Genomic DNA, 27,505 nt, shown 5'->3' with positions numbered 1-27,505 from the left:
AGGTATTTCAATGGTGCACCTTGATTTGGCCTTGTGTATAAATATAGGATCCATACACTTGTTGAGGGATACACTGATGTAAATTGAGCTAAATCATCTTTTATAGAAGATCCATGACTCAATACTGTGTTTACTGGAAACATGGCGTCTTGAAATAGGAAGGAGCAAACAGTAGTTGTGCTATTTAGTGCATAGTCCAAATATAAAGCCATGACTCATACAACCCATGAATTGATTTGGTTAAATAACATGTTAGAAGAGCATGGGTTTCAACACTCGCAGTCTATGTAGTTGTCGATGTATGATAGTTGAGCTATTGTACATTTTTATTCAAATCCAGTTTTTCATTAGAGGACAAAATGCATTGAAGTTGATTGTCACTTTGTCAAAATAAATAAATAAAAATTTAAAAACTAAAAAAAAGAAAAGAAAAGAAAAGGCTTTTGTGATGGCTTATTAAAAACACTCACATGAATAAGTATCATTTAGCTGATTTTTCTGTCGAGTCTTTGGAGGTATTGTTATCTTTATTGTCATGAGCACACAATATTTGTTAATCATGTCTTTGGAATCAGCACATGATATATATATTAGGCGGAGTCTTACATGATTACCATGCATTAAGGCTATTGTCATCTTTTTATGCATACGATATATATTATAAATGCAGCAGGAGATATAATCATTAATAGGTTCTCCAATTAGCAGAAACACTCTTTCTTTTCTTTTCTTTCCTCTATACTCTTCAGGAATTAATGAAATAGAGCTTGACTTATTTTTACATGAAATTTTCAATTCCTTTGCGGATACTTTAAACATTAATCATTAGTTTATTCTGAGGCTTTGGACTTTCTAGAGGAAAGTGTTTCCTGTGGGTCTTTGGATTGCTTGTGCAGTGCACTTGTATTTGCTTCATGCTTGACAGGTAACATATTAGGGGTTCTATTGACCCTTTCTTTTTGTAGGTACTATTCTTTCTAAAGAAGGACAAAAAAAAAGGCAATTTATTCCAGCACATTGACATATAGAAGAGTTTTTCTTGTCTTCTTATGAGGTTGATGCTCTGCAAAAGATGGGGTTATTAGGAGGAAAATTGGTTCTTAATGGATTTTTATCTTTGTCAGATAGCGCATGGCATATATCATTTAGTGCCATGCCATTATTGGAAGCTTTGTTCAAATTAGCTGTAACGAAATTAGTTGTTTTTACATGAAATAATTGAAATGTATAAATATGAGTCTGAGACATGGGTAGATGACTACTGGTGATTTTTCTTTCAAGGTGTTGACTCATGTTCTAAAAGGTCATAAAGGTAGCTCCATCTGACAACTTTGGTTGCTCAGATTATAGGTGGACAGTGAGCTCCTATGGGGGAGGCAAGAGTATGACTTGGACTATCAATTTTTTGAGTTTTCCTAGCATACATGTGTTATTATTAAATCAATCTTGTTTCTACTTATATATTCTATGTTTTCATGGTACATCACCTACTATTTGGGACAGCACTAAGGATGATAGACCTACATATTTTTTCTTTTCCCATGTGTCATCAACAGAGAACTAGGATGCTTGACACACCAAACATGCTTGAGCAGCTACCTGCTTTGCAGCAACTTCTTTTTCGCCTTCTTGCTTGCCAGGTGATTATCAATGAATTCTACATGGACTTTTTCTTCTTGTCATAATCATGAATGTGATTTTATTGATGAAACTTTTACTCTGCCATTTTTTCAGCCAGAGGGTGCAGCTGTATATAATTACTTAATCCAGTATGCTCTTTCAATTGTAACAACCTATCCAATGCTCAGTAAGATTAATAGTGGTAAACTGGTTTGATTTATTCAATTTTATCTTAGCACCTACCTTTTTCAGGTTGCTGGTGAAAGTGTTAGGTTATATGTTGCAATTACTGATGGAACTCTAAATTTGGTTGACAAGGTGGGTTTACTTGAGTGTATTGCACTTGATGGGTGCTTATGTATCTTACCATTTGTATAAAATTGGGAATGACTTGTACTCTTATGACAGTTTTTTGAGATGCAACGCCATGATGCTGTTAGGGCTCTGGAAATTTATCAGAAGGCAGTTGCTCAGGTATATGTTTTCCTTTTGTGCATGTCTGTGAGAAAATGTGGTTCTGTATGCTGTAAGATTCGTTAGAATCCTGACTTATCCAATTCTTTTTTTAATATTCTTAATGAAGATGTGGAATGCTGCTAAGTTTTGCAGGCAGAGAGATTATCAGAGTTTTTTGAGATTTGCAGGGGCCTTGATTTTGGACGTGGACAAAAATTTGTCAAAATTGAACAGGTAACTACTATTGTTTCATTTTATATGTAAGAATCCAAAACATATTAGTGCCAGCCAATGCCCTTAATTGATTTCTAAGGGATTTTAGTTCTCTCATTATATCATGTTGAATTGCAGCCTCCTGCATCTTTTATGGCATCAATGGAAGAGTATGTGAAGGAAGCCCCACGCCGTTTGATGCTTCAACAAGCTACAGTATGCCTCAATGCTTTTGATATGGGGAAGATTATTAGTCCCCTTATATTTCAAGGAATTTGTCAAACTTCTCAGTATGGAAATACTTTGTCTAGACAGGAGTTTTATATTATTGCATGGCTCTAAGAAACCACTCTCTATGACTGCATAGATTGGTTAAAATTAAGGGGTTGTTTCATATCATTTCTGTTTTTTGTTTTCTGCTTTTGTTTTTGAGTTCTGTCATGAAATGGATGACAAGAGCATGCTCATTTGCATGGTTAGTTTTCAATTTTGTTGTCAACTTTCAGCTATTATAATTTTTTTTTTATCAAAAACTACATTGTTTAGTTCACTTTTGTAATTTCTTTTCATTCTCTTAGGTTGTGTTTGGGAGCATGAATTTAATGCTTTTGGATTTGGATTTTTATGGATTTGGACGAAACTTAGTACAATTTTGTATCGCATTCTATCTAAATTCTAAATCCACAAAAATCCAAATCCAAGGTCCAAATTTCGAGCTCCCAAACAAGGGGTTAATTCATTTCTTTGGTTATAGAAAATTAAATAAAAATATCACTGAAATTTCTAAAATTTTGAGAAAATAATAGACTCATCTGAAAAATGTTTTCACCAATTTTTGCCCTTCCTATGCAATAATACTATTCTTTGGAGTTTTAAAAAGTCAGTTTAAAAATATAACAATTAATTAAAATAGTTCTAGTAGATTTTTTATTTTTATTATCGTATCTTTTGTTTGTATCTTTTTGCTGTATTTTATCATAGTTATTTGTTGTTATTTGATTGAAGGACAAAAAAGCACATGTGCAATTTGATTTTTAAATTTTTTTCTATTTTGGGCCAGTTTTTGTTTCTAGTTCTCATTTTCATAATTATTTGACAATGATACCAAACAGCCCCAAGACAATCCACATATTTCCCAAATTCATCTTCTATGGAGGAAAAAAATCAATTTAAGCACTATAGTCTTAGTTTTATAAAGGTTTTCCATTGATGTACTGCAAAATAAGGTTTGAATGATAATTGTTCAAGAAAAAATAGTGAGTGAGTTTTCTAGAGGATTATAGAAAAATATTAAGCATATGAGGAAAAGGAGTCATGGTCAAATGTTAAATTTGAGCATCAAAATATTTGCAATCATATATGATAAAAAAGATATTTCATCTAGACATAACAGTTTTAAAAACTACAAATCCTGTCGCCTCATCTTCCCCCCTCACTATGCGAACCAAGAAAAGGAACGCAAAGGAAAAATTAATAAATAACACTGACACGTTTTACTTGGCCATTTATTACTTTTACATTGAAGTGTAGTACATTAGGTGCACAGAAGCCATTTTTTAAGGACAAGGAAATTTTGAATGTTGAGATTTTGATTGGTTTATTTATGAACACTTCTGGACTTCCATGGATTTACCATTCTCATTTATTATCAGACTAATGATGACAAAAGCACTACTCCCAAAGCAATCACTGCATCTGAAGCTGATCCAGTGATTGATGAGAAGAAAGATATTGATGTTGAAGAAGAAGCATATCCATCTGTCACATCACCTGATCCTTCAAAGGATGAGCAGAGGGAGGCTGCAGATCCACCACAAGTTGTAGATCCACAACAAATTTCTGATCTATTGGTAGGAGTTTCCTTAAGCTAACACATTATTTGAATGGACCATATTTAATCTCTTAATGTGCCACCAATCTTGTGTTTCTACCAGCGCATGGATGAGTTAATTCCCGAAGCGTCTGAACTGGATGAAAAAAATGCCCTTGCCCTTGCAATTGTAACACCTGGTGAAATGATCTCTCTTATGAAATACCATTTACTTCTTTAAATTGATTTGATTGGTACTTCAATAATCCTTTTACTTTTTTATGTTACTACAGAAAATCATTCAAATTCTGCAAATGATCTTGACCTGATGGGTCAAACTTCTGGGTGGGAACTTGCTCTTGTTACTGCACCAAGCTCTAATAATGCTGCAGTTGCAGATAGTAAATTGGTCAGTCTTTCATGCATCCAATGGTTATTTTTAAGATTGAGCTTTGTATGGCATTCTAATGATGTCTTACCCTTCTCTTATTTCTTTTCGTTCATTATACATGCATTTTTCCTAACAATATAAAGGTTAAGCTTTATATGATACATTCTACTTATGTTAAGGGACAAATTTCTTGTTCATATCATCACCAAGAAACCAGTTCTCAATATATTCACCTACAATTATTTTTGCCTTCTCTTTTGTTAGAGCCATCAGCCCGCTCCAGTTGTCTTCCCCTTGTTGTTTCACTAGTGGTTTCTTGCATATTTTTGAAATAATCTCTAGTCATTTGGTGTTGCCATTTGTTAAGGACATCATTGGCTCATTTGTATATGTTAATGTATTATAAATACAGCTAGAGACCTATTTGTCTAGGTTTTTAGTTCCAAAAAATTTCCTTCTTCTTTGTTCTCTCACACAATATCAAGGCGTCAATTTAAAATCTATACCCATACAATTTCCCACCACAATCACCTTATCCAAGCAAACACTAAGCCTAAACAATGACTCTTATTCGCCCATGTCAAGGCATTGCCAGAACCTCATCATTGCCATTCAAATCTGAGACATCTCTGGTTTGATCTTTTGAAAGACCAACACTTTATACCACATTAGAGACTATTGGTTGATCAAGCTGACAAGCTCATCGCCCTTTGCAACATTTGTGGCAACTCACCAGCATGTGAGGCTCCATTGAGGCCTAATTTCAACCTAATTCGTCCAAATCAGCTTCAATTCAATCTACAAGTCATGTTATTAGGTCAATTCGTCCCTGGGTACCTTTTTTTCATCATTGTAAATCAGGTTTCATATGTTCTAGTTCATTATCAGGAAATCTAGGTGTGGGTACGAGGCTATGAGTTGTATGCCTCTGCCTTGGTATTATTTTGTTGATTGTTTTTTGTTGTCAATGAATTATTGTCTTGTGTATTGTTCTTCCTTTCTTGTTGACAATCAGTTCTCTATGTGCATTGATCTAAGGCAATCAGATTTATATGTCTGTCGTAGGTAAGTATCAGCATTTCATTTGTACTTAATTCCTTGTGATGACAACAAAAAAGAGATATGGGTAGGGTTCATGAGGATACGTTGATTGTCTCAGTTATGCGGAACTCTTGGAACCTCAAATTTCTAGCATGTGTGTGCATCTTTTTGCTTGTAAGGAGATATGGGATTATATCAAACTCTTGTATTCTATTAATATAACTAGCATGTATGATTGTTTCTTGGAGTATTTTCAACTGCAACAAAGGGATAAGAGTGTTACTGAGTATTTTCCAGATATGAAGTGTGCATTTATGTGGATTAATGTTGTGCAACAAATGACTACATATGTCCATGAGAGGCAGAAAGAAAGCAAGAGATGACACTGTGACTTTTGATAGGCTTGAGGCCTGAATTTGAGCTAGTTAGATCATACATTCTTCGAAGTGGAGAACTGCCATCCTTTGCTGAAGTTTATTCTAGTGTACTACTGCCTCCTTTAGCACTCCTAGTTCAGGCACCAGGAAATCTACTTTTGCACACTAGGTGGTACTACATGCACACAGTCTAGTTTAGTAAAAAGTTCCTGGGATGGTCGTGAATTGAGGTGGTTAAAAGGGTGTTGACTCAGTTCTAAAAATGAGTAGCACTAGGGCTATCCCAAGTATAGGAGCTACGTCGTGTAATAATTAGCTCAAATAGGCCAGATCGTCTCCACGGCGAATGTAGATTAGTTTTAAACTAGCGTGAAATAGAAGAAGAAAATAAGAAAATAAATTTTACTGAACATGGTTCAGATTCGAAGTTTTGGGTTTTTAGAGAATTTGTGATGGAATTTAAATGACGCAAAACTTAAACTATGAACCTAACACGCATGAACAATAAAATAAATACTATGAAATTAAATAGTCCAAATAACTATGCCAACCCATTATAATCTATTTAATAACTCAACAAAAATAACTAGACTCCAACTCAACACAATAATGACTTGAATAAAATAAATAGATCCTACAATCTCTAAAAATAAACTGAACTTAACAATAGTTCAACTAAAAATGAACTTAATCTAGCAATATCTTAAACATAAACAAACCTAACACTAACGTAAACAAAAATATCCAATTCAATAATCAACTCAACCAAATATTAAAATAAGGAACAGAAAGTAAATAAACAATTATGAATTCTTCAACAATGAAATATACTAAACACACTAATTAACTTAAACAAACATTTAGTTCCAACACTAATTTTAAATAAAAACAAGCTAAACTCAACAATAAATCTAACTCAAACAAGATTTAATGACTTTAAATAAAAAAAGACAAACTGACTTCTATAATAAGAATAACCCAAATAAAATTTCATTCCAACACTGATTTTAAATAAAAAAAAAAAAAACTGAACTTAATAATAAGAAAAACCCAAATAAATATGTAATTTCAAATAGAGAGAGAGAGAGAGATGAAAGATGGCTGTGAAGAGAGCTGGAGAGGAGGAGCAGCTGTTCGGGTCTCCACGCACAGTAGCAGTAGAGCAGCATAGATACCCCCAGAGAACCCCCCACAAGCAACACTGTCCAAACCCTAAAGAAGCCTACCCATCAAAACTAAAGAAAAATAATAATAAACAGATAAAAGCCTACACTTTTTGACTTTTCCATGCTTACATTCACTCAAAATCCCATTGCACAATTCAGCTGCCCAGAGAGAGAGCCAGCGTATGGGTTATATGCATGCCATGCCTATCAAAAAGCCCCTTCATTTAATGGCCCACAAAAATGAGCCTCCCTTTTTGACTTTTCTTCTTCATTTTGTTTCTTAAAATCAACCACACGGCCAGCCCATGTTTGCTTTTAATTTTTAATTCTTTTATCTTTCCATCCTTCCAGCTCACCTACTGCCTTTGGGTTTGTTTCAGCACATGCGATAGCCCATCCTCCCAGCTTTCCTTTGCTGCTGCCAGCCCAGCGCACAAGCACGATTTCGATCATACTGAAGCCCATATCTCTCAAAGCTCAAACACGAAAGTTGTAAAGCTCTTTCTCAGCTTTCCCTAGAATTTTGAATCATCTCGATCGGAGTTCGGATGGAAAAGTTTTGTGCAAATTACGAATTGATGCCGGTTTTGGCTCCCGAGAATTTTTGCGATAAAAAAAAAATTGCCAAAAATTCATAAATTGTTCAATGAAACTCAGAAATTATAAATATGGCACTTTGTTAAAATATTGAGAGTAATTAGGCATTTAATTTAAAATATAAGCCCTAATGCTCGGATTAAAACGTCTAATTACGCATTTAAAGCACGTAATCACACCCCCCAACTAACATTTTGCTAGTCCCTGGCAAATAACGTGAATGCAATCAAACTAGGGAGAAACACTAAAATTTCAACACTTACGAAAGTTACATGCCATGAGATATGCTTAATGAGTTTAGGAACACAGGATACAGATTAATCCAAGTTACGTCTCAACTGGAAGATTTTTACACCATTTAGTAAAACACCAAGGTAATGGAGTGTAACAAAGCTTACGTGTACAAGAGAGGATCAGAGTTCCAAGATTGACCACCAGCAAACATTAATGGTTTCAAACACTATCAATTAGTCTAAGATAACTGCACGGTCTTACTCTAATTCAAAATCATTGTACTGGCGGCTTTCACACTATTACACTTTAAAAGGCACCCACTTTTTTGTTTAGTTAGGACCCCGGTAGTAGGTAGTCGTTTCCAGTGCATGAATGTATAAAGGTGGCTTTCACGCTACTACACTTTAAAAGGTACCCACTTTTTTGTTTAGTTTGAGCCCCAGTAATAGGTAGCCCTTTCCAATACACAATTGTTTTTTTTTTTTTTCCTTCTTTTTGCAATTGATCCCTGACTCGTTTCTTGTTTTCATTTGCTTCAAACTTTTTATTTTTTTTTTCTAAGCAATTAGGATATGGTTCATTAGAGTCCCAAACAAATGAAGTGTATATCAACCAGAAATGGTCTAAGGTTGTCTTTCTAAGTCTTCTAACCTGTGTAGTGTGTGTAGCAAGACTTTCAACATTCTTCTTTTGGTTACAACTAAATAAAGTGGGTAAAATTCTCTTTTGATTCAAACTTTGACTGCATTACATCCTACATGTTCCATATCCTAAAAAAAAAAAAAAATTTGGGCATGTAACGTTCACAAATAAGGAATTCAGCATGCTCTAAGCTCAATAACAGTATTTCCCAAATGTGGCGTAATTGAAATGCAAACATCACATGCAATTTTCACATTGAATTTTTTTTTTTTCACATGGAAGCACAATACTGCACATGCAAATTCTCTCCCCTAAATTAAAATGAGATATTGTCCTCAATGTGAAAGCATAGGGGAAAATGGGAAAAGATATGCATGGGGGAAACAAACCAACAGAAAAAAAAAGAACAATAGAGAGTCACAACCAACAAACACAGTAGAAAAAGAGAAGAAAGATGCAAATAAGAACAAATAAAACGAAAATAAAAAGAAAAGAGTTAATGAGAAAGGTCAGAGGACTCCCCTGGGGTCTTGCAGAAGTAAGACCTCCTTGTGTGGATCAAATGGAGTCATGAAAGGCTTGAGACGCTGGCCATTGACTGTGAAGCCGTTGCCATTCTTTGGATCTACAATTTCTACTACACCATGAGAATGAACTTTTTCAACGATGTACGGGCCACCCCATCAGGACTTCAGTTTCCCAGGAAACAGATGCAATCTGGAGTCATAGAGAAGCACTTGCTGAGTAGGGAAAAGTTGTTTGTCTTTGATTTTCCTATGATGTAGCAACTTTATCTGCTCCTTTGCTAAGCGGGCATTGTCATAAGCTTCCCTTCTGGACTCTTCAAGCTCACATACCTACAATTTTCTTAAACTTAAACTTTTGGCATCATCAAGTGAAAAGTTAATCTGTTTTATAGCCCATAAAGCATGATGCTGAATCTCAACAAGTAAATGACATGCCTTACCATAAACTAACCTATAGGGAGACATCCCTAAATTTGTCTTAAATGCAGTTCAGTAGGCCCAGAGTGCATCAACAAGTTTTTCTGACCAGTCTTTTCGATTAGGACACATCGTTTTCTCAAGTATGATTTTGATCTCTCTATTGGCCAACTCAGCTTGACCATTAGTCTGAGGGTGATATGGAGTAGAGACCTTATGGGTCACTCCATACTTTTGCATGAGTTTTTCAAATGGTTTCTTACAAAAGTGCAACCCTCCATCACTAATGATCGCCTTGGGCATGCCAAAACGTGCAAATAACTCCTTGAGAAAACGGATAACAACCTTGTGGTCATTTGTTCTATAAGGTATAGCCTCCACCCATTTTGAGACATAATCCACAGCAACTAAAATGTAAGAATGCCCAAAAGAGTTTGGGAATGGTCCCATAAAATCAATCCCCCAATAATAAAAAATTTCAAGAGTTAAAATGGGAGACATAGGCATTTCATTCTTTGCTGTGATTTTCCTTAATTTTTGATAAGCCTCACAGGTTTTACAAAAATTCTCAACATCTTTGAACATAGTAGGCCAGTAAAGTCCACTTTGCAAAATTTTTGAAACAGTTTTCTTTTCAGAAAAGTGGCCTCCACACGCTCCACTATGACAAAAATGCATCACAGAGGTAAATTCATCATCGGGCACACATCTGCGAACCAATTGATTAGAACAATATTTAAACATATATGGATTGTCAAAATGGTAGTGTCGTACCTCTGCAAGGAACTTACGCTTGTCCTGAGTTACCCAATGGTTTGGCATTCGGTCGATGACAAGGTAGTTCACAATATCAGCAAACCAAGGAGCGTGCAACACTGTAAAAAGATGCTCATCAGGAAAATCATCATTTAAGGGAGAAATGGATACAGATATATCAGGTAGTTGCAAATGAGAAAGATGATTAGTTACAACATTTTCTACTCACTTTTTATCTCGAATGGTGATGTCAAACTCCTGAAGAAGTAGAATCCATCTGATCAACATGGGTTTAACATCTTTTTATGCCAACAAATATTTCAACGCAGAAGGATCAGTAAAAATAATAACAGGAGATCTAATGAAATAAGAGCGAAATTTTTCCAAGGCAAACACAACAGCCAACAACTCCTTCTCAGTGGTGGTATAATTTTTCTGAGCAGGTACAACTTGCATAATAGATGACAGAAGGTTTGTTATCAACTCTTTGACCAAGAACAGCCCCAAGAGCGAAATCACTAGCATCGGTCATAATCTCAAACGGCAAGTCCCACTGAGGGGGTTGCATAATGGGTGCCATGGTCAAATATTTTTTTAGTGTCTCAAAAGCCTGTTGGCGTGCATCAGTCCATAAAAATTCAGTCTTAGTTTGCAATAAAGAACACCGTGGTTTAGCAATACTACTGAAATTCTGAATGAAATGCCTATAGAAGCCGGCATGGCCAAGGAAAGAACGAATATCCCTCACTGTCTTAGGGATAGGTAATTGGGAAATTAACTCTACCTTGGCTCTGTCGACCTCTATACCACGCTTAGAAACTAAATGGCCAAGTACCAAACCACTACTTACCATAAACTGACACTTTTCCCAATTCAACAACAAGTTCTTTTCTTCACATCTTTTTAGGATAGCAGTCAAATTTTTCAAACAGGTGTCAAAAGACTTACCAAACATAGAAAAATAATCCATAAAAATTTCACACATCTCATCTAACATGTCGGAGAAAATACTCATCATGCAGCGCTAGAAAGTAGCGGGTGCATTGCATAATCCGAATGACATCCTGCAAAAAGCATAAGTACCAAAGGGGCAAGTGAAGGTAGTCTTCTCTTGATCCTCTGGTGCTATGGAAATTTGATATTACCCAAAAAAAACCATCCAGAAAACAATAAAAAGCATTACCGGCTACTTTTTCGAGTATCTGTTCTAGGAAGGGTAACGGGAAATGATCTTTTCGGCTAACCAAATTTAATTTACGATAATCAATGCACATTCTCCAACCCGTTACTTTCCTAGATGGGATCAACTCTCCACTAGCATTCTCAATAACAGTTAAACCAGATTTTTTTGGTACTACCTGTGTCAGGCTTACGCACTTGCTGTCGGAGATAGGATAGATGATGTCAGCAACTAATAGTTTCAGCACTTCTTTCTTTACCACCTCTTTCATGGTTGGATTCAATCTCCGCTGTGCATCACAAACTAGCCTTGCATCTCCTTCTAGAAAAATATTGTGAGTACAGATTGCAGGATCAATACCCTTGATGTCCGCAATAGTCCAACCTATTGCTCCTCGATGCTGCCTCAATACCTGCAATAACTCAGTTTCCTGCTTCAAAGTAAGATGAGAAGAAATTACCACAGGAAATGTGCCCTCATTTGGGCCCAGAAAAACATATTTCAAGTCCTCAAGTAGTGGCTTCAACTCAAATGTAGGGACTTCTTCTGATGACTTCATGACTTCTGGTAAGTCAAGAGCTTCAAAAGTTGGTTTACACCAACTACTCATATAACCTGCATCTAACAACTGAGGGGAACCATCTATCTCTGTGCACTACCCCTCAGATTATGTTAACTCTCTAGAAAAAGGAACTGTCTCATCAAAAACATCAGGCTGCTCGGGAGAGTCATTCTTAAATGCACTGTCAGAACCAAACACTGATAACAACTCTGATATCAAAATCATCTATCACATCAACTGCACGTACCTCAGAGTCATCACAACCACAAGGCATCTTGCAAGCATTGAACACGTTCATCTCCAATGTCATATTCCCGAATGTGAGCTTCTGCACTCCATTGCGGCAATTGATCAACGCCTTGGAGGTAGCAAGGAATGGGTGTCCAAGTATAACAAGTGCCTGGGAAATGATAGAGATAGGCTGCTGCATATCCAAAACCACAAAGTCCACCGAGTAGTAGAATTTCTCGACTTGAACCAATACATCCTCAATAACACCCCGTGGGACGTTCACTGATCAATCAGCCAACTGTAGCACAATAGAGGTCTTCTTCAGCTCACCTAACCCCAACTGCTCATATATCAAGAATGGTAGCAAGTTCACACTACTCCCCAAATCAAGTAGAGCTCTCCCAATACAAGATTCACCGATCATAATAGAGATGGTAGGAGAACCAGGATCTCTGAGTTTCTGAGGAGTTTCACTCAATATCAATGCACTAACCTGCTCTGTCAAGAAAGTTTTCTTCTTTACATTCAATTTCCTCTTCACTTGTGCACAAATCCTTCAAAAATTTTGCATACAAAGGAACTTGCTGAATGGCATCTAGAAGCGGAATATTAATCTTCACCTGCTTGAAGATCTCCTGAATCTCAGTATGGTATTTGTTCTTCTGACTAGCTGTCAACCTCTGAGGATAGGGTACCACAGGTCGGTACTCCTTACTAGTCTTAGCCTCCATGTCGACTGACTTCTTCAATTCTGGACTTACTTCCTCTGATTTTTCCTTGGCCTTATCTGCCTCAACTGCAACTTCTGGTGTCGGGGCAGCTGTTTGCCTCTTAGTAGATATCTTGAGTCGGGGGACTTCCTTCCCACTTCTCAAAGTAATGACGGCCTTTGCCGTCTCAATGGAATCTCCTGAAACATTATGCACTGGCCGCTATTGCTGCCGGTATACCTGAGGATTAGGCCGAGGCTACGTTGGAAATTTCCCCTTCTCTAAGGTACTCAACTCTGTACTGATCTTATTAATGGTGCCTCGCAGTTCATTGTTAGTTGTGGCCTAAATTTGCATGAACTGCTGAATAGTATCCTCAAGAGACCTTTTCGGTGGAACGGGTGCAACATTAGATGGAAACCTTGGAGGTGAGTAGTGCTGAGAAATCGGATGTGACTGATACGGATGCTGAGACTGTGGTGCAAAAGACTGGGGAGGCTGCTAAAACTGTGAAGAAGATTGACCAGCTTGATCATTCCTCCATGAAAAATTTGGTTGATTCCTCCATCCCGGATGGTAAGTGTTTGAGAAGGGCTGATTGGGAGCTTTGTTAACCCAATTTGCTAACTGAATCTGATCAGACCTAATCTCCTGTACTACCGTCATGATTGGACAATCCTGGGCCTTATGGCTAGAATCGGCGCATAGAGAGCACACCTCAACTGATTTCGCTGCTTTCACCTTCTTTAACTCCATAACCTCTACCCTCCTAGCTAATGCAGCAATATGAACCTGGATATCAGTTTCCTCCTTTACCTCATATCTACCTCCACCACCAATTGCCCTGAAACGTTGCACTGCCGTGTATTCCACTGTTGTGCACTTTCAACTAAGTAATCAAAGAATGCTAGTGCCTAATCTGGTTCCTTGCTGAAGAACTCCCATTACACATAGTCTGAACAAACTGCTTACAATCAGGAGTGAGGGTAGTATAGAAATAATTTACCAGCCTCCAAGACTCAAACCCATTATGCAGACAAATATTAATCAGCTCTTTGAACCTTTCCCAACAAGCCTAGAAAGTCTCATTGCCTCTCTGCATAAACTGACTGAATTGCTCCTGTAGGAACTGGGTTCTCTGAAAAGGAAAAAATTTATGTAAGAACTCACGTTGCATGTCAGTCCAATCAGAAATAGAGTTAGGTCTTAGAGAATTAAACCAGATCTTTGCTTTATCCTTTAAGGAAAAAGGAAATAAACGAAGTTTAATGTATTCATCAGTTCCTACTCTAGTAATGAAGGTAGTACATGCCAACTCAAAATCGGTCAGATGCTGATAAGGACTCTCAGAATCCATCCCGTGGAACTGAGGTATTACTGACAACATACCATGCTTAATGGTGAAATTTGGTGCATTATTTGGCAAAGCAATACAGGATGGTGTAGTGGTACTTGTAGGCTGCAAAAAGTCTTTCAAAGTGCATGGTGTAGGTGGATGTTCAGCCATGGTTTCCTCAAAATTCTCTTCAAAAAGATCACTCAAAGCAATTTTAGTGTCCTCACTTACAACAAAAACAGGAAACCTACTACCTGTATTAGGTGACAATTTGTATATCTTATGTGAAATGTCTCTAACCCAAGGCATCAAACATCAACTCAAATAGCAGATAGTCACCAGCAGTCAAGCATGATCAAAAAATTATTTTTTTTTGCTTTTTTTTTTTGAAAATATTATATATATATATATATATATATTTTTTGTGTTTTAAAATTATGAGAAAAATCAAAATAAATAGAGAAATACTAGATTAAAACTAATTCTGGCACTCCCCGGCAACGGCGCCAAAAACTTGACTCACTTCTAAAAATGAGTAGCACTAGGGCTATCCCAAGTATAGGAGCTACGTCATGAAATTATTAGCCCAAATAGGCCAGATTGTCTCCACAGAGAATGTAGATTAGTTTTAAACTAGCGTGAAATAGGAGAAGAAAATATGAAAATAAATTTTACTGAACATGGTTCAGATTCGAAATTTTAGGTTTTTAGAGAATTTGTGATGGAAATAAAATGACGCAAAACTTAAACTATGAACCTAACACGCATGAACAATAAAATAAATACTATAAAATTAAATAGCCCAAATAACTATGTCAACCCATTATAATCCATTTAATAACTCAACAAAAATAACTAGACTCCAACTCAACACAATAATGACTTGAATAAAATAAATAGATCCTACAATCTCTAAAAATAAACTGAACTAGTTCAACTAAAAATGAACTTAACAATAGTTCAACTAAAAATGAACTTAATCTAGCAATATCTTAAACATAAACAAACCTAACACTAACGTAAACAAAAATATCCAATTCAATAATCAACTCAACCAAATATTAAAATAAGGAACAGAAAGTAAATAAACAATTATGAATTCTTCAACAATGAAATATACTAAACACACTAATTAACTTAAACAAACATTTAGTTCCAACACTAATTTTAAATAAAAACAAGCTAAACTCAACAATAAATCTAACTCAAACAAGATTTAATGACTTTAAATAAAAAAAGACAAACTGACTTCTATAATAAGAATAACCCAAATAAAATTTCATTCCAACACTGATTTTAAATAAAAAAAAAAAAAAACTGAACTTAATAATAAGAAAAACCCAAATAAATATGTAATTTCAAATAGAGAGAGAGAGAGAGAGATGAAAGATGGCTGTGAAGAGAGCTGGAGAGGAGGAGCAGCTGTTCGGGTCTCCACGCACAGTAGCAGTAGAGCAGCATAGATACCCCCAGAGAACCCCCCACAAGCAACACTGTCCAAACCCTAAAGAAGCCTACCCATCAAAACTAAAGAAAAATAATAAGAAACAGATAAAAGCCTACACTTTTTGACTTTTCCATGCTTACATTCACTCAAAATCCCATTGCACAATTTGGCTGCCCAGAGAGAGAGCCAGTGTATGGGTTATATGCATGCCATGCCCATCAAAAAGCCCCTTCATTTAATGGCCCACAAAAGTGAGCCTCCCTTTTTGACTTTTCTTCTTCATTTTGTTCCCTAAAATCAACCACACGGCCAGCCCATGTTTGCTTTTAATTTTTAATTCTTTTATCTTTACATCCTTCTAGCTCACCTACTGCCTTTGGGTTTGTTTCAGCGCATGCAATAGCCCATCCTCCCAGCTTTCCTTTGTTGCTGCCAGCCCAGCGCACAAGCACGATTTTGACCATATTGAAGCTTGTATCTCTCAAAGCTCAGAACACGAAAGTTGTAGAACTCTTTCTCAGCTTTCCCTAGAATTTTGAATCGTCTCAATTGGAGCTCTAACGGAAAAGTTATGTGCAAATTACGAACTGATGCCGGTTTTGGCTCCCGAGAATTTTTCTGCAATAAAAAAAAAAAAATTGCCAAAAATTCATAAATTGTTCAATGAAACTCAGAAGTTATAAATAGGGCACTTTGTTAAAATATTGAGAGTAATTAGGCATTTAATTTAAAATATAAGCCCTAATGCTCGGATTAAAACGCCTAATTATGCAGTTGAAGCGCATAATCATCAGGTGTGGTAGAGGTACTCACAAAATTGCACTTATTGTGGACATGGCTGTAACACAATTGATTGGCTTTTGGAGCTTCATAGGCAAATCCCCTTGAGTTCCTAACGACTCTAACCATTGATTCTGCTCCAATTTCTTTAACAGTTGGAGAACAAAGCACTATTTTGATATTAGAGGATGAATATTCCAAGTTTATACAGTACCATGCTTCTCAGCAAGCATCTCTTTTTACTGCATCTCTTGCTCAGTAGGTAAACCTGCAGTTTCCCTTTCATCCAGCACTTTTCTTCTAGAACTTGAGTTACAGATTTTGTACCACTGACCATATGACTGTTATACCTGATCTTTTTTCCAAACTCCTTCTGATGCATTGTGTAGACCTACCCTTGCAAATTGGACTACCACTGCAATTAGCAACATGGGGATGGAAAAACTTAATTCTTCTATTCCTATCCTTTTTTTTTTTTTGGAGGTAGAATTATGCTTATCCAGGCTTGTTTCTCTAGTGTTCCATTATATATATTTTATTTTTTTTAGAGTTCTAGTGGTAGTTTCTAGCAAGCTTGAAAGAATTATGAGAGATTTTTTGTTGTCTGGTCTTGGGGGGGGTCATAAGGACCATTTAGTAAGCTGCATGGAGGTTTGTAAGTCGAAAACGGAGGGGGGGGGGGGGGGGTTGGGCTTAGGTCTTCATAACTTGGTGTCTAAAAAGACCGCTCATTTAGCTAAATGGTTGTGGCACTTCCCTTAGAAAATAATTCCTTGTGGCATAGAGTTATTTGTAGCAAGTTTGGGCTGGATGAGAATGGGTGGGATGCCGATGCCAGTCTGAGATGTTCTTTGGGGAGTCCATGGAGGTCTATTTTCCCAATTTTACTCTATTTCAGCCCTCAAACTAAATTTGTTGGAGAGGAGGGGGAGTTCTCACAGTCGTATTCGGAAAGACCCATGGCTCAGGAACAATTCTTTTTCCAGTTCTTTTCCTTATTTTTAGATCGAAGTCTAAGTCAAACAGAGATCTGTTTCTTTATGGACAATGGGAGTGGCTTTTTCGGTCTCTTGGAATCTTCATTTCAGAAGACCTCTAAATGATAGAAAGATGGTGGAGTTATCTTCCTTGTTGTCCATATTGAACAATTGCAGATTATCCTTGGGTAGGGATGTTCATTCTTGGTGTCAAGATCATTTAGGGGTGTTTTCTTGGAAATTATTCTTTGAATTTTTTACCTATTCAGACTCCCTTTCCTCTTTATCATGTTATTTGGAAGGTTAAAGTTCTCTCCAAAATTAAAGTGTTTACTCGGTTGGTTGTGCTTAACAAAATTAATACCAATAACTTGTTGCAAATCAGGAGACCTTTGAAGGCTCTCTCTCCAGATGTTTGCATGCTCTGTTATAAGAATTTTGAAACAGCCTCTCATCTCTTTTTGCATTGTGATTTTTTTTGGAGGATTTGGAATAAATTGTTCGGTTTTATGGAAGAGAGTTGGGTATGCCCTTGTTTAGTGGACACTTGTTAATCCCTTCTTTTGCTGGATTTGGAAGGAAGGAAGTATAAGGCAGCTCTATGGAAGGGCATCAAGTATGCAGTTTTATGGGGTTTACAGTTGGAACATAACGAGCGGATTTTTTCTGGGAAAAAGTTGAATTTGTATTTGGTGTGGGAAAAGATTCAGTTTTTGACTTCTTCATGGTGTGTTGGGTTTGGGATTCTCAGGGAAGCTAACTTTCAGGATTTAAATAGGGATTGGAAGAATTGGTTGGCTCGATTTCTGATTTTTGTTTAGTTTTCAGCATTTTTTATTTTTTTTTTCTGGTTTATTCCAGATTGTTTTGGGAGATGTTTTACTCTCCCTCCTTGTAAATTCTTTCCCTAATAATAAAATTTTTTTTTCTGTAAAAAAAAAAAAAAATCATTCAGATTTGTTTACTATATTCTGTGTCTCCTGAAATTAAGTCTTGGTTTAATTTACATGAAAGTATTCTTCTGATCTGTGTGATGTGCTACGACGGTGGAAAGACACATGCTCATGTTTTTCTTCACTGTTTCATGGATTGGATTCTATGGAACAAGCATTTTGGTCTCTCCAGAGAGTGCTGGGTGTGCCCTAATTCTTCCTTGAGAATTTTCTCATAGCTAGCTTTAGAGATTTGGGAGGCAAAAAGATGCTGGTATGCAGTATTTCTGTCTTTTGGGTGCTTTTTTACGGAGAGGCTCATAGTTTTAAAGATCATGCTTTGTCCTTTGAATTAATCTACGATCAGATTGTCTTTTTCATTTCATTGTGGATATTTTTGTGCAATTTCTTTGGTAGCATGGGTTTCTCCGATGGTTGGCTCAATATGCTTTTCCTTTACTTGATATACATTCCTGGGCCACAACCTAACAGCTTAGGTTTTTAGGTAAAATGGTATCCTAACATGGTATTAGAATAGAACCATGGTTTCCAGAAGGTCTTGGGTTGTTCTGTCTTCCACTTTATTGTAAGTTTATTAAAATAAAAATTGTCGTGTTCCCAATATGGTGTTATTCATTGTTTTTTTATCTCTCTTATTAAGGCTTGATATATATTGTTGGTCCACAACCTAAAAGCTTAAGATTTTAGTTAAATTGGTAACCTAACATGTTTTATCTTTCTTTTTGTTTCATATTTTTGTTTTAGGATGACTTTTTATCCTCCTTGTACATTCTTTCTTCTTCCAATAAAGTTTCTTTTTTCTATAAAAAAAAAAAAAATGCTGAGAATATTTCAATACTCTATCATGGTTTTAAATAGCAGTAGCAGCAGCGTAGCCATAACAGGTGTAGTGAAAAGTGCGAGTAGTGGATGTTACATAACTAGAAGCGTGTGTAACTACCATGAATTTGTTTTCAAGCACGCACAACCTTATTTATATTGGTATGTTTGCATGTCTTAAGTTCTTAGCCCTTCTTAAAAAGAGTTTTAGTGTATATTGGATCCTTTAGTTCAGCTAAGTAAGTTGTGCGGTATGGGCAACATATTTACATTTGTTTAAACCACCATTCATAGAAAAAATATGTGTGCGTATGTGCATATTTCTACTTTTTCACTATTATTATGTTGTGATAAATCAACTAATAAAAAAAATATATTATATACCCCAATAATCTATTAGATGCATAAGACATACAAATGATACAAAATATACGATAAATTAAACAAGTTCTTTTATTTTATTTGATAAAGTATTAAAAATTTAATAAATTTTGACCAACAAGTTATATTGTATGATTATAACTTAGGCTTTAATATTATTATTTGTAATAATATAATCATAAAATTTATCATTAAATAAATGAAGTAACAACTTGAGCATGACAAAAATTGGAAAAGAAAAATTAGGTTAAAGTTGAAAAGTATAGAATAGAATTATCAATTTACTAATATTATCAAAATAAAATATTTTCTTAACAAATTAGTGTCACGAGTATTTAAAAAAATTGTTGATTTTGTTTCATTATCATCCTCATAATAATCTTCTTCCCCTCTCTTTATGTAGTATATTGAGATTGATTTATGAAAGGGGAAGAAAATGAAAGTGAGAAAAAATATATACATACATACATATATATATATATTTGTGATAACAGTCTTGCAGCGGTATGTAATGACTGTAGCGGACTTTATGTAATAGTTGTGGTCTGTAACAGCCGTTGATTTTTCTTCCCACTGATTTCATGGTGTGTAACAGTGTTGGAACCCAAAAAACCGTTACCCAACTGTGTTACATAATGGTCAGGGCCACTATTTAAAATCATGCAACCCTTTTCAATAACTCGATGACCAACTTAGGGATAATCCATCAAGCATCATGTGCACACACTCCACAACAAAATGGAGTTGCTAAAAGAAAGAGCAGACATGTTTTGGAACTAACTCATACCCTACAACTTCAAATGAATATGCCTAAATAGTTTTGGAGTGGTAAGAGTCCCTACAGCTTACTATCTTATCAAAAAAGGCTATCATCTACTCTTAAGTCTTAATGGTAAAACACCATAATTTTTTTTCCCCTTATCAACCTTTATTTACCTTCTTGTATATTTGGTTCCCTGTCCTTTATTCATTTATTAACAACTGGTACTGGTAAATTGGATCGATATGCTATTAAATGTGTTTTTATAGGATATTCCCATTCTGAAAAAGGTAATAAATGTCACTATCCCACCTTGCATCATTTATTTGTCTCTACAATGTAACTTTCTTCAAGTGTACACCATTCTACTAAGTCTTTGAACCCAAAAGACCTTGATGATTCTTTTTTACTTCATAATCCTATTTGTTTATGCCTAGCTCTCATTCTTCTAGGTCTTCACCTTCATTTTGTTCCTTTGTCATTTAAATTGTCCTAATTTGCAAGTATACACAAGGCAGTGATTCATTCTTCTAGGTATTCACCTCCATTTAGTCCCTTCGATCATTTGGATTGTCCTAATTTGCAAGTATGCAAGGTGGTGAAACTAGGTAGTTGAGAATTCCCCTAGATTGAAGTGTTGCACTTTCAATTCCCTTGTCCATAAATATCATCTTCCATGACATAAATATTCCTATTGTTGTTTGAGAAGGTCAACGCACTTCACCCTATCACTAAACTTTGTGTCTTATTATTCTTCGTCCCATCATATTATTGTTTTTTAACTTTGTTATCACCCATCTATATTTTTAAGTTTGTGTTAGAAGCCTTATCTCACTTTGTGAGGAACGCTACAATATGGAGAGAAGCATGTTTTGCACAAAAATGATACTTAGGAACTCCTGAAGCTTCCTGGAGATAAGTCTGCTGTTGTTTTTTGTTGGGTGTATACTGTATGCTATATATGAAGTTGAAGGAAAGAAGGTTTGATTGATGGCTGAAGACTACACTCAGGTATATGGCTTAGAACATTCAATACATTCTCACAATGGCCAAAATTGCAATTGTGCTATTTAGCTCTCTAATAGCTACTTTTCATTGGTCATTATTCCAGTTAGATTCTTAGAATGCCTACTTACATGGTAACCTTCAATAGAAGATTTACATGGAGCAATCTCTAGAGTTTGTTGCCCAAGAGAAGTCAAAGCTGGTGCTTCATTTGAAAAAGTTTTTTATGTGTCTTAAAAACAGTCTCCTAAAGCATGTTTGGGTAGATTTAGTAAAGTTGTGAGATTTTGATTTCCAGAGAAGCGTGTCAATCATTTTGTACTATTATCATTGCTGATGCTAATAAGATTTTGTTGATTGTTTATGTGGATGATATTTTAATCACAATTAATGATAGGCAAGGCATACAATATCTAAAATAGTTATTGCAGATAGGGTTCCAAACTAAATATGTGGAACATCTAAAGTACTTGGGAACTGAGTGAGTCAAATCATGATTTGGAATTGTCTTATCACTAAATAAAAGTGTCCTTGATTTGTTGAATGACGTAGGTTTGTTAAAATCCAAATCTACTAATAACCCTATGGATCTTAGAGGTAAATTAATGTTTGGTGAGGATGAACCGATGGTTTATCCTGGGCCATCGAAGACTAATTGAGAAATTGAATTTTTTTATTGTCACTAAATCAAATATTTCTTTTGTTACTAGTGTTAGCCACTTTTGAATCCTCCTCAAACTAGTAATTAGGATGTCATCTTCATCTTGAGATATCTAAAAGGTGGGCTTATTCAAGATCTTATATGTCAATATTGTTGTAAAGTTTGAGATGGAGGTGAGAAGAAGAAAGGGAAGAGAAAAGAAGGAGGCGAAAATTTCCTGGAGCTACATTCAGCTCTAGGTCTTCTTTTTTATATATTGATAGAAAAATCTCTTGAAAGAAAAAAAAAAATACCCTTACTTACACCACATAATTACTAAAAAAACCTCTTTTAACACACAAGCTGGACTTGTAAACCCAACTTGAATCATTGGACAAGGCAGGCTTAAATAAAGCCTTGGTGAAAAAATTGCTTATTTGATCCACAAATTTCACAAATATAGTTCTTACAACCTTCTTCAACACAACAGTCCTCACAAAATGACATTCAACTTGAATGTGTTTTGTCCTTTCATAAAACACTTGGTTGCTAGCAATATATTGGAAGCTTGATTATCATAAAACATATCTATACGTTTCTTGACCAAGAATCCTATCTTTGACATAAGAGACTTCAACCACATAAGCTCACTTGTAATATAAGCCATAGCTCGGTATTCTGCTTCAGCACTAGATCTAGCTATAGCATTTTGTTTTTTGCTAAGCCAAGTAGCAAGATTACCTCTGACAAATGTACAGTATCCTGTAGTGGGAATTTGATCATCATTTGAGCCTGCCCAATCTGTATCAGAGTATCATATGATCTTATAGTTTCTATTACATTTATACAGCAAACCTCTATCAGGGGAGCCTTTGAGATAACATAGAACCCTACAAACAGATTCTAGTGTGGTTTGGGTTTTTCCATAAACTGACTCACCACATCCACAACAAACAGTATGCCTGGTCTAGTGATAGTCAAGCAGATAAAATTTCCAACCAACTGCCTATACTAACATTTATCTTCAAAAAAATCTAGATAAAATATTTCCCTTTTCATTAAACTAACTAATAAAATGGGTTAGGTCAATCCTTTTAGCACTTTTTACAAAGCAAGAAATCTATTAGTAGTTGTGAAACCTATTCCTTTGATAATTTTTTACACCCATTTCATTTTAATCCAAAAAATCTAAAAATAAATGATAAAAATTCTCTATACTAGTAGTTTTGAATTTTTTGATGCATCAATTATGCATTTTACATCATTTAACTTTAAAAAATATTTAAATCATTACATTGCAATAGTCAAATTATTTACTTAATTCCATACATACAAGGTCCACATTTTCTAAATTTCTTACATCAATATTGTCATGACCTCTTTTCTTCAACAATCTGCTAATCTCGATGCCTTATTTTCCCTCTCCAAATATGAGTTATAGTTCATAGTATGGCATTTAGACCATTTTCTTGGACTATTATTCATCCTTTCTTCTTTATTGGCCTCAATATATTTTGTTTATAATTTTCTAGTTCTAAATCTTGGGTTACTGTATTTAATAATAGTTTCTAAGAACTCATAAAAGAAATTCATGCTTTGCTATTAATTCTGATCAATTTTTAAAATCAATATTGATGTTGGCATCAATGAAGCCTCAAAATTTTAGTAGAAATCATGATCTTAAATTTCCTGAAAATTATCGAAATTTCCATTGAAATTTCCACTTTCCACCACCCTCGAAATTGAGATAGCCGTCAAATTCAATTTGACTAAATTTCTCTCAAAATTTCGGTGAAATATGTCGAAATTTTAATTACAAATGAAATTTCTTTGAAATCTAAATGAGATTAGACACCAAATTCCAAAAATTTTTCTTAATTTATCATTTTATTTTATTGAAACTAAATTTTGTTACAAGCAGGTTACACTTTTGAACTTGTATGAAAATGTGAACTTAGGTATTAGCTACGATATTTTATTTGATATGAAAAATATGAACTTAGGTATTAGCTATAAAATTTTATTTGACCATTTATATCTAAATTATTTGTATTTATATAGCAAATAATATTTAACTAATCCATGAATTTCTTTTATATAACTATATGGTAAACACTTCAACTCATGAGCCAATGCCCTTGCAGGCCCATGTGCAATAGCAGAGAGGATCAGGCGGAGTGGGTGGGATCCGCTTGTTACACCCTCTTTATTGCTGCTACGTGGGCCTATGATGCTCACGGACCGTGCTGAACAACATTAGTCTAACTGTATATGTTTATATGAATAATATTGCAGTTATTGCACCTTAACCTGTCCTTTATGTATTTATATATTGTACTATAAAGTCAATTAATAGTTTTAAAGTTTCATAAAAGAATCTCATGTTTTACTCTTAATTTCCATCATTTTTTAAAATTTAAATTGACATCTACATCAAAATTTCCATTTAAAATGCCATACTTTTGAAGCCTTGAAATTTTAGTCAAAATCAAATTTTAAGATCTTGGTCAATATCGAAATTTAAAGCCTTGTTTGTAACAAGTTAGGAGCATACAATATATATAATCTGGCTTGAGGGAGAGTGTTAAAATGTTAATCTCTGTATTATGTTAGTCATGTTATTGATTTTTATGAGATATTATATACAGTGGTAGACCTAATTGTGTGTAGGCTCTCCAATTCCTAAAATTTCCTTCCGTCAATTCTTTCTTCTCTCTATTTTCTAGCAGGATGCCATTTGTTTTGTGCTAAGTGCTTTGGCTCTTGCACATTAGGCTATACCATTTCATATAATGAATTATTGCAACCTTTCATTGTATTAGAGTTACTGCTATCCAGTGCATATCAGCACCATCTATCTAGCACCTAGGACAAACAAAACAACAACAACAACAAAACCAAGCCTTAGTCCCACTAAGTGGGGAGGCCAAACAAAACAGAAAAAAAAAAAAAACCCACTCAGGGGCATGGCACATTGATAGTCATACTAGTGGGAAGAAATTCTTTACCATAGTCAACAGCCTCCTTTGCGTGTATACATCTCAAACTTTCCAAATAATAATTTGAAGCTGTCTTTGAAATGCTATGTAACTTTAAGCGTCAAGCAGCTTTACGCTGCTTTTGGGAGCATGGATTCAACTACTGGATTTGGATTTTGTTTTGAATAAAATTTAATATAATTTTGTATTGAATTTTATCCAAATCCACACAAACCCAAATCCAAGGCCTCTCCCAAACATAGGATTACTCTTCTTCAAATGGAAATAAATACATTAGCGTTGCATTTGGGAGCATGGATTTGGAGTCTTGGATTTGGATTTGGGTGAATTTAGATAAAATTCAACATAATTTTGTATCCAAATCCATATAAATCTAAATTTAAAGTCTCTCCCAAACATAGAGTAGAAGAATATTTCCATCTTGACAGTTTTACACATCCTTGTTCCCCCTTTTTTTTCTATTAGAAAGTCTTGGGAGGAAACTCTTACTTGTCAACCCAAATGGAAATCCTCCAAATGTCTACTGATTTTTGTTTATTTTTTATGTATATATTTTTTGCAGAATTCAGATATATTATAGTCTTAGTATCTGATTGCACTGTTTTCTCTATAATCATACTGAAAACATAAACAACCCTCAAATATTGTGTTTTGATACTAATATTTTGTCAGTTTACCTGTCTGAACTCAGAAGGTGAAAACAAGTACTGTACTCACAATTTTGAAAATGGGTAGAATTCCCGGTGAAATGCTAACAGGACTAATACATCAGAAAGCTTGTTAGTTTCTGAACAAAATTATTTGTTGAAATCATTCAATGATTGGCTTTGGCAGGATCACCATCATAGCATAATATCTTGGTTATATTGGTCCAGGGGAACAATTTTAACTCTGATTCAGCCTCTGGTGCCCAGTTCAGTTCATGAGGATTTGGGTTTTTTTAAAACAAAAAAAGTGTAAAAAATGAAAATGAAAATCGCTACTTGTTACTCCCTCCAACTTTTTACATTTATCCTACTTTTGTGGTGTGATCCTCACAGGAGACAGGTCTTCCTTCTAATCTACACAGCATCATGATACTAAATTCTTGTTTAATGCTTGTGAGCTTTCCAGTTGATATTAAATGGTGGAAGGCTATATATGAGTAAAGATATTGAGTCTGAGCTACTTAGCTAATTTGGAAAAACTGAGTTTTGGGATTCCTCTAATTCACAGAAAGTGAATTTTTCTCTTAGCAAATGTTCTGAATACTCCTAGATCTTGTTGCACTACCTGCACACAATACTCTTGGATGTAAGCCCACACATGTTTTCTTTTGTGCTTAACTCCTTGAAATGCCAGGCTGGTGGGCTGGACAAGTTGACACTCGACAGTTTGTATGATGATGCAATTGCAAGAGGATCGAACCAGAATGGGGGCTACCACATGGGACAGGCATCAAATCCTTACGATGTGGCTACCCAAGACCCATTTTATGCTTCCAACAACATAGCACCCCCAACTAATGTGCAGATGGCAACCATGTCCCAGCAACAAGCCTTCATGATGCAGCAACAGCAGCAGCAGCCCGCGATTGGCCAAGATTCAACCAACCCCTTTGGAAATCCCTTTGTTGGGGCTGGAGGCCCATCTCATCCACCTCATAATTCATACACTGGCTTAATTTAAGGGAGTCATTAATTAAGATTACACCATTACACCAAACAAGTCCTGGGTTGTATACCCTCATTTAGTGGCAATGGAAGCAATAGTTTTGAGGCTGCAGCTGCAACAGGTGAGGAATTTGAAGTGGAGGGCTGTCTTCTCTTTTCTCCTCAAGATTTTTCGTTGTGTATTTGTCAAAAGTTCAATCATGCATACATCTCCGATTGGCAAGTCCAGATGGCAAAAATTTTGCTGTAATATTTCTCATTACTAAGCCCTTCTTCACCATTGAGGTGGCTTGGCATTGCTGTAAAGGTGAAGTAATTTCCTCTCAGAAAAGAAGGTTCTCTCCATAATTGCAATTGTATGGACAATCAATATAATAATTCAAAAGCTGTTGATGTGCATTTTATCTCCTTTTTTACTTCATTTTTTATGTGCTGCTATCGACAAGTGCTATTGCACAAATAGCCATTTACAAGCTCTACAATTAACTCACCCTCCAAAATACTACCAAAGGGAGTCCAACCCAGGCCTCCTACCAAGAGGGAAAGAGATGGCCACGGGATCAACTACCAAATCACTATGGAACAGAATTTGACTACAAGAAAGCTTTGTTAGTTGATATTGCTACCATTAAAGCTTATGATAATGAAAAGTTAACTTGGTCATCTCTTGATTAAAGGCCAAGTCATATTGAAACACAATTATGCAACACGATCAGACAATGAACTGACTTGTAGAAATGTTGTAAATGGTACGGTTGGGTTCAGTCTGTAAGAGAAATAAGAACCGAACCAAACTACTTCTGTCCTGTAACATTAGAACCAGTAT

At 35.4% G+C, this 27,505-nt stretch overlaps 1 protein-coding gene across 1 annotated transcript in view; it reads left to right on the top strand.

Moving 5' to 3' along the window:
* LOC131158290 (putative clathrin assembly protein At5g35200) overlaps positions 1–27,078 on the top strand; it is a 58,880-nt gene extending 31,802 nt beyond the window's left edge. Inside the window, exons 7-16 of the mRNA XM_058113050.1 lie at positions 1,557–1,640; positions 1,735–1,785; positions 1,873–1,938; positions 2,029–2,094; positions 2,230–2,310; positions 2,428–2,505; positions 3,942–4,139; positions 4,224–4,299; positions 4,393–4,508; positions 26,369–27,078. Coding sequence (XP_057969033.1) covers positions 1,557–1,640; positions 1,735–1,785; positions 1,873–1,938; positions 2,029–2,094; positions 2,230–2,310; positions 2,428–2,505; positions 3,942–4,139; positions 4,224–4,299; positions 4,393–4,508; positions 26,369–26,695 — 1,143 coding nt within the window. The 3' untranslated portion in view covers positions 26,696–27,078. The remainder of the gene's footprint in view (positions 1–1,556; positions 1,641–1,734; positions 1,786–1,872; positions 1,939–2,028; positions 2,095–2,229; positions 2,311–2,427; positions 2,506–3,941; positions 4,140–4,223; positions 4,300–4,392; positions 4,509–26,368) is intronic.
* The last annotated feature ends 427 nt before the right edge of the window (positions 27,079–27,505 follow it).

Source organism: Malania oleifera, chromosome 6 (assembly GCF_029873635.1).
Source record: "Malania oleifera isolate guangnan ecotype guangnan chromosome 6, ASM2987363v1, whole genome shotgun sequence".
Lineage (NCBI taxonomy): Eukaryota > Viridiplantae > Streptophyta > Magnoliopsida > Santalales > Ximeniaceae > Malania > Malania oleifera.
The sequence above is the reverse complement of the archived record's forward strand: the minus strand, read 5'-3'. Positions and strand labels throughout refer to the sequence as shown.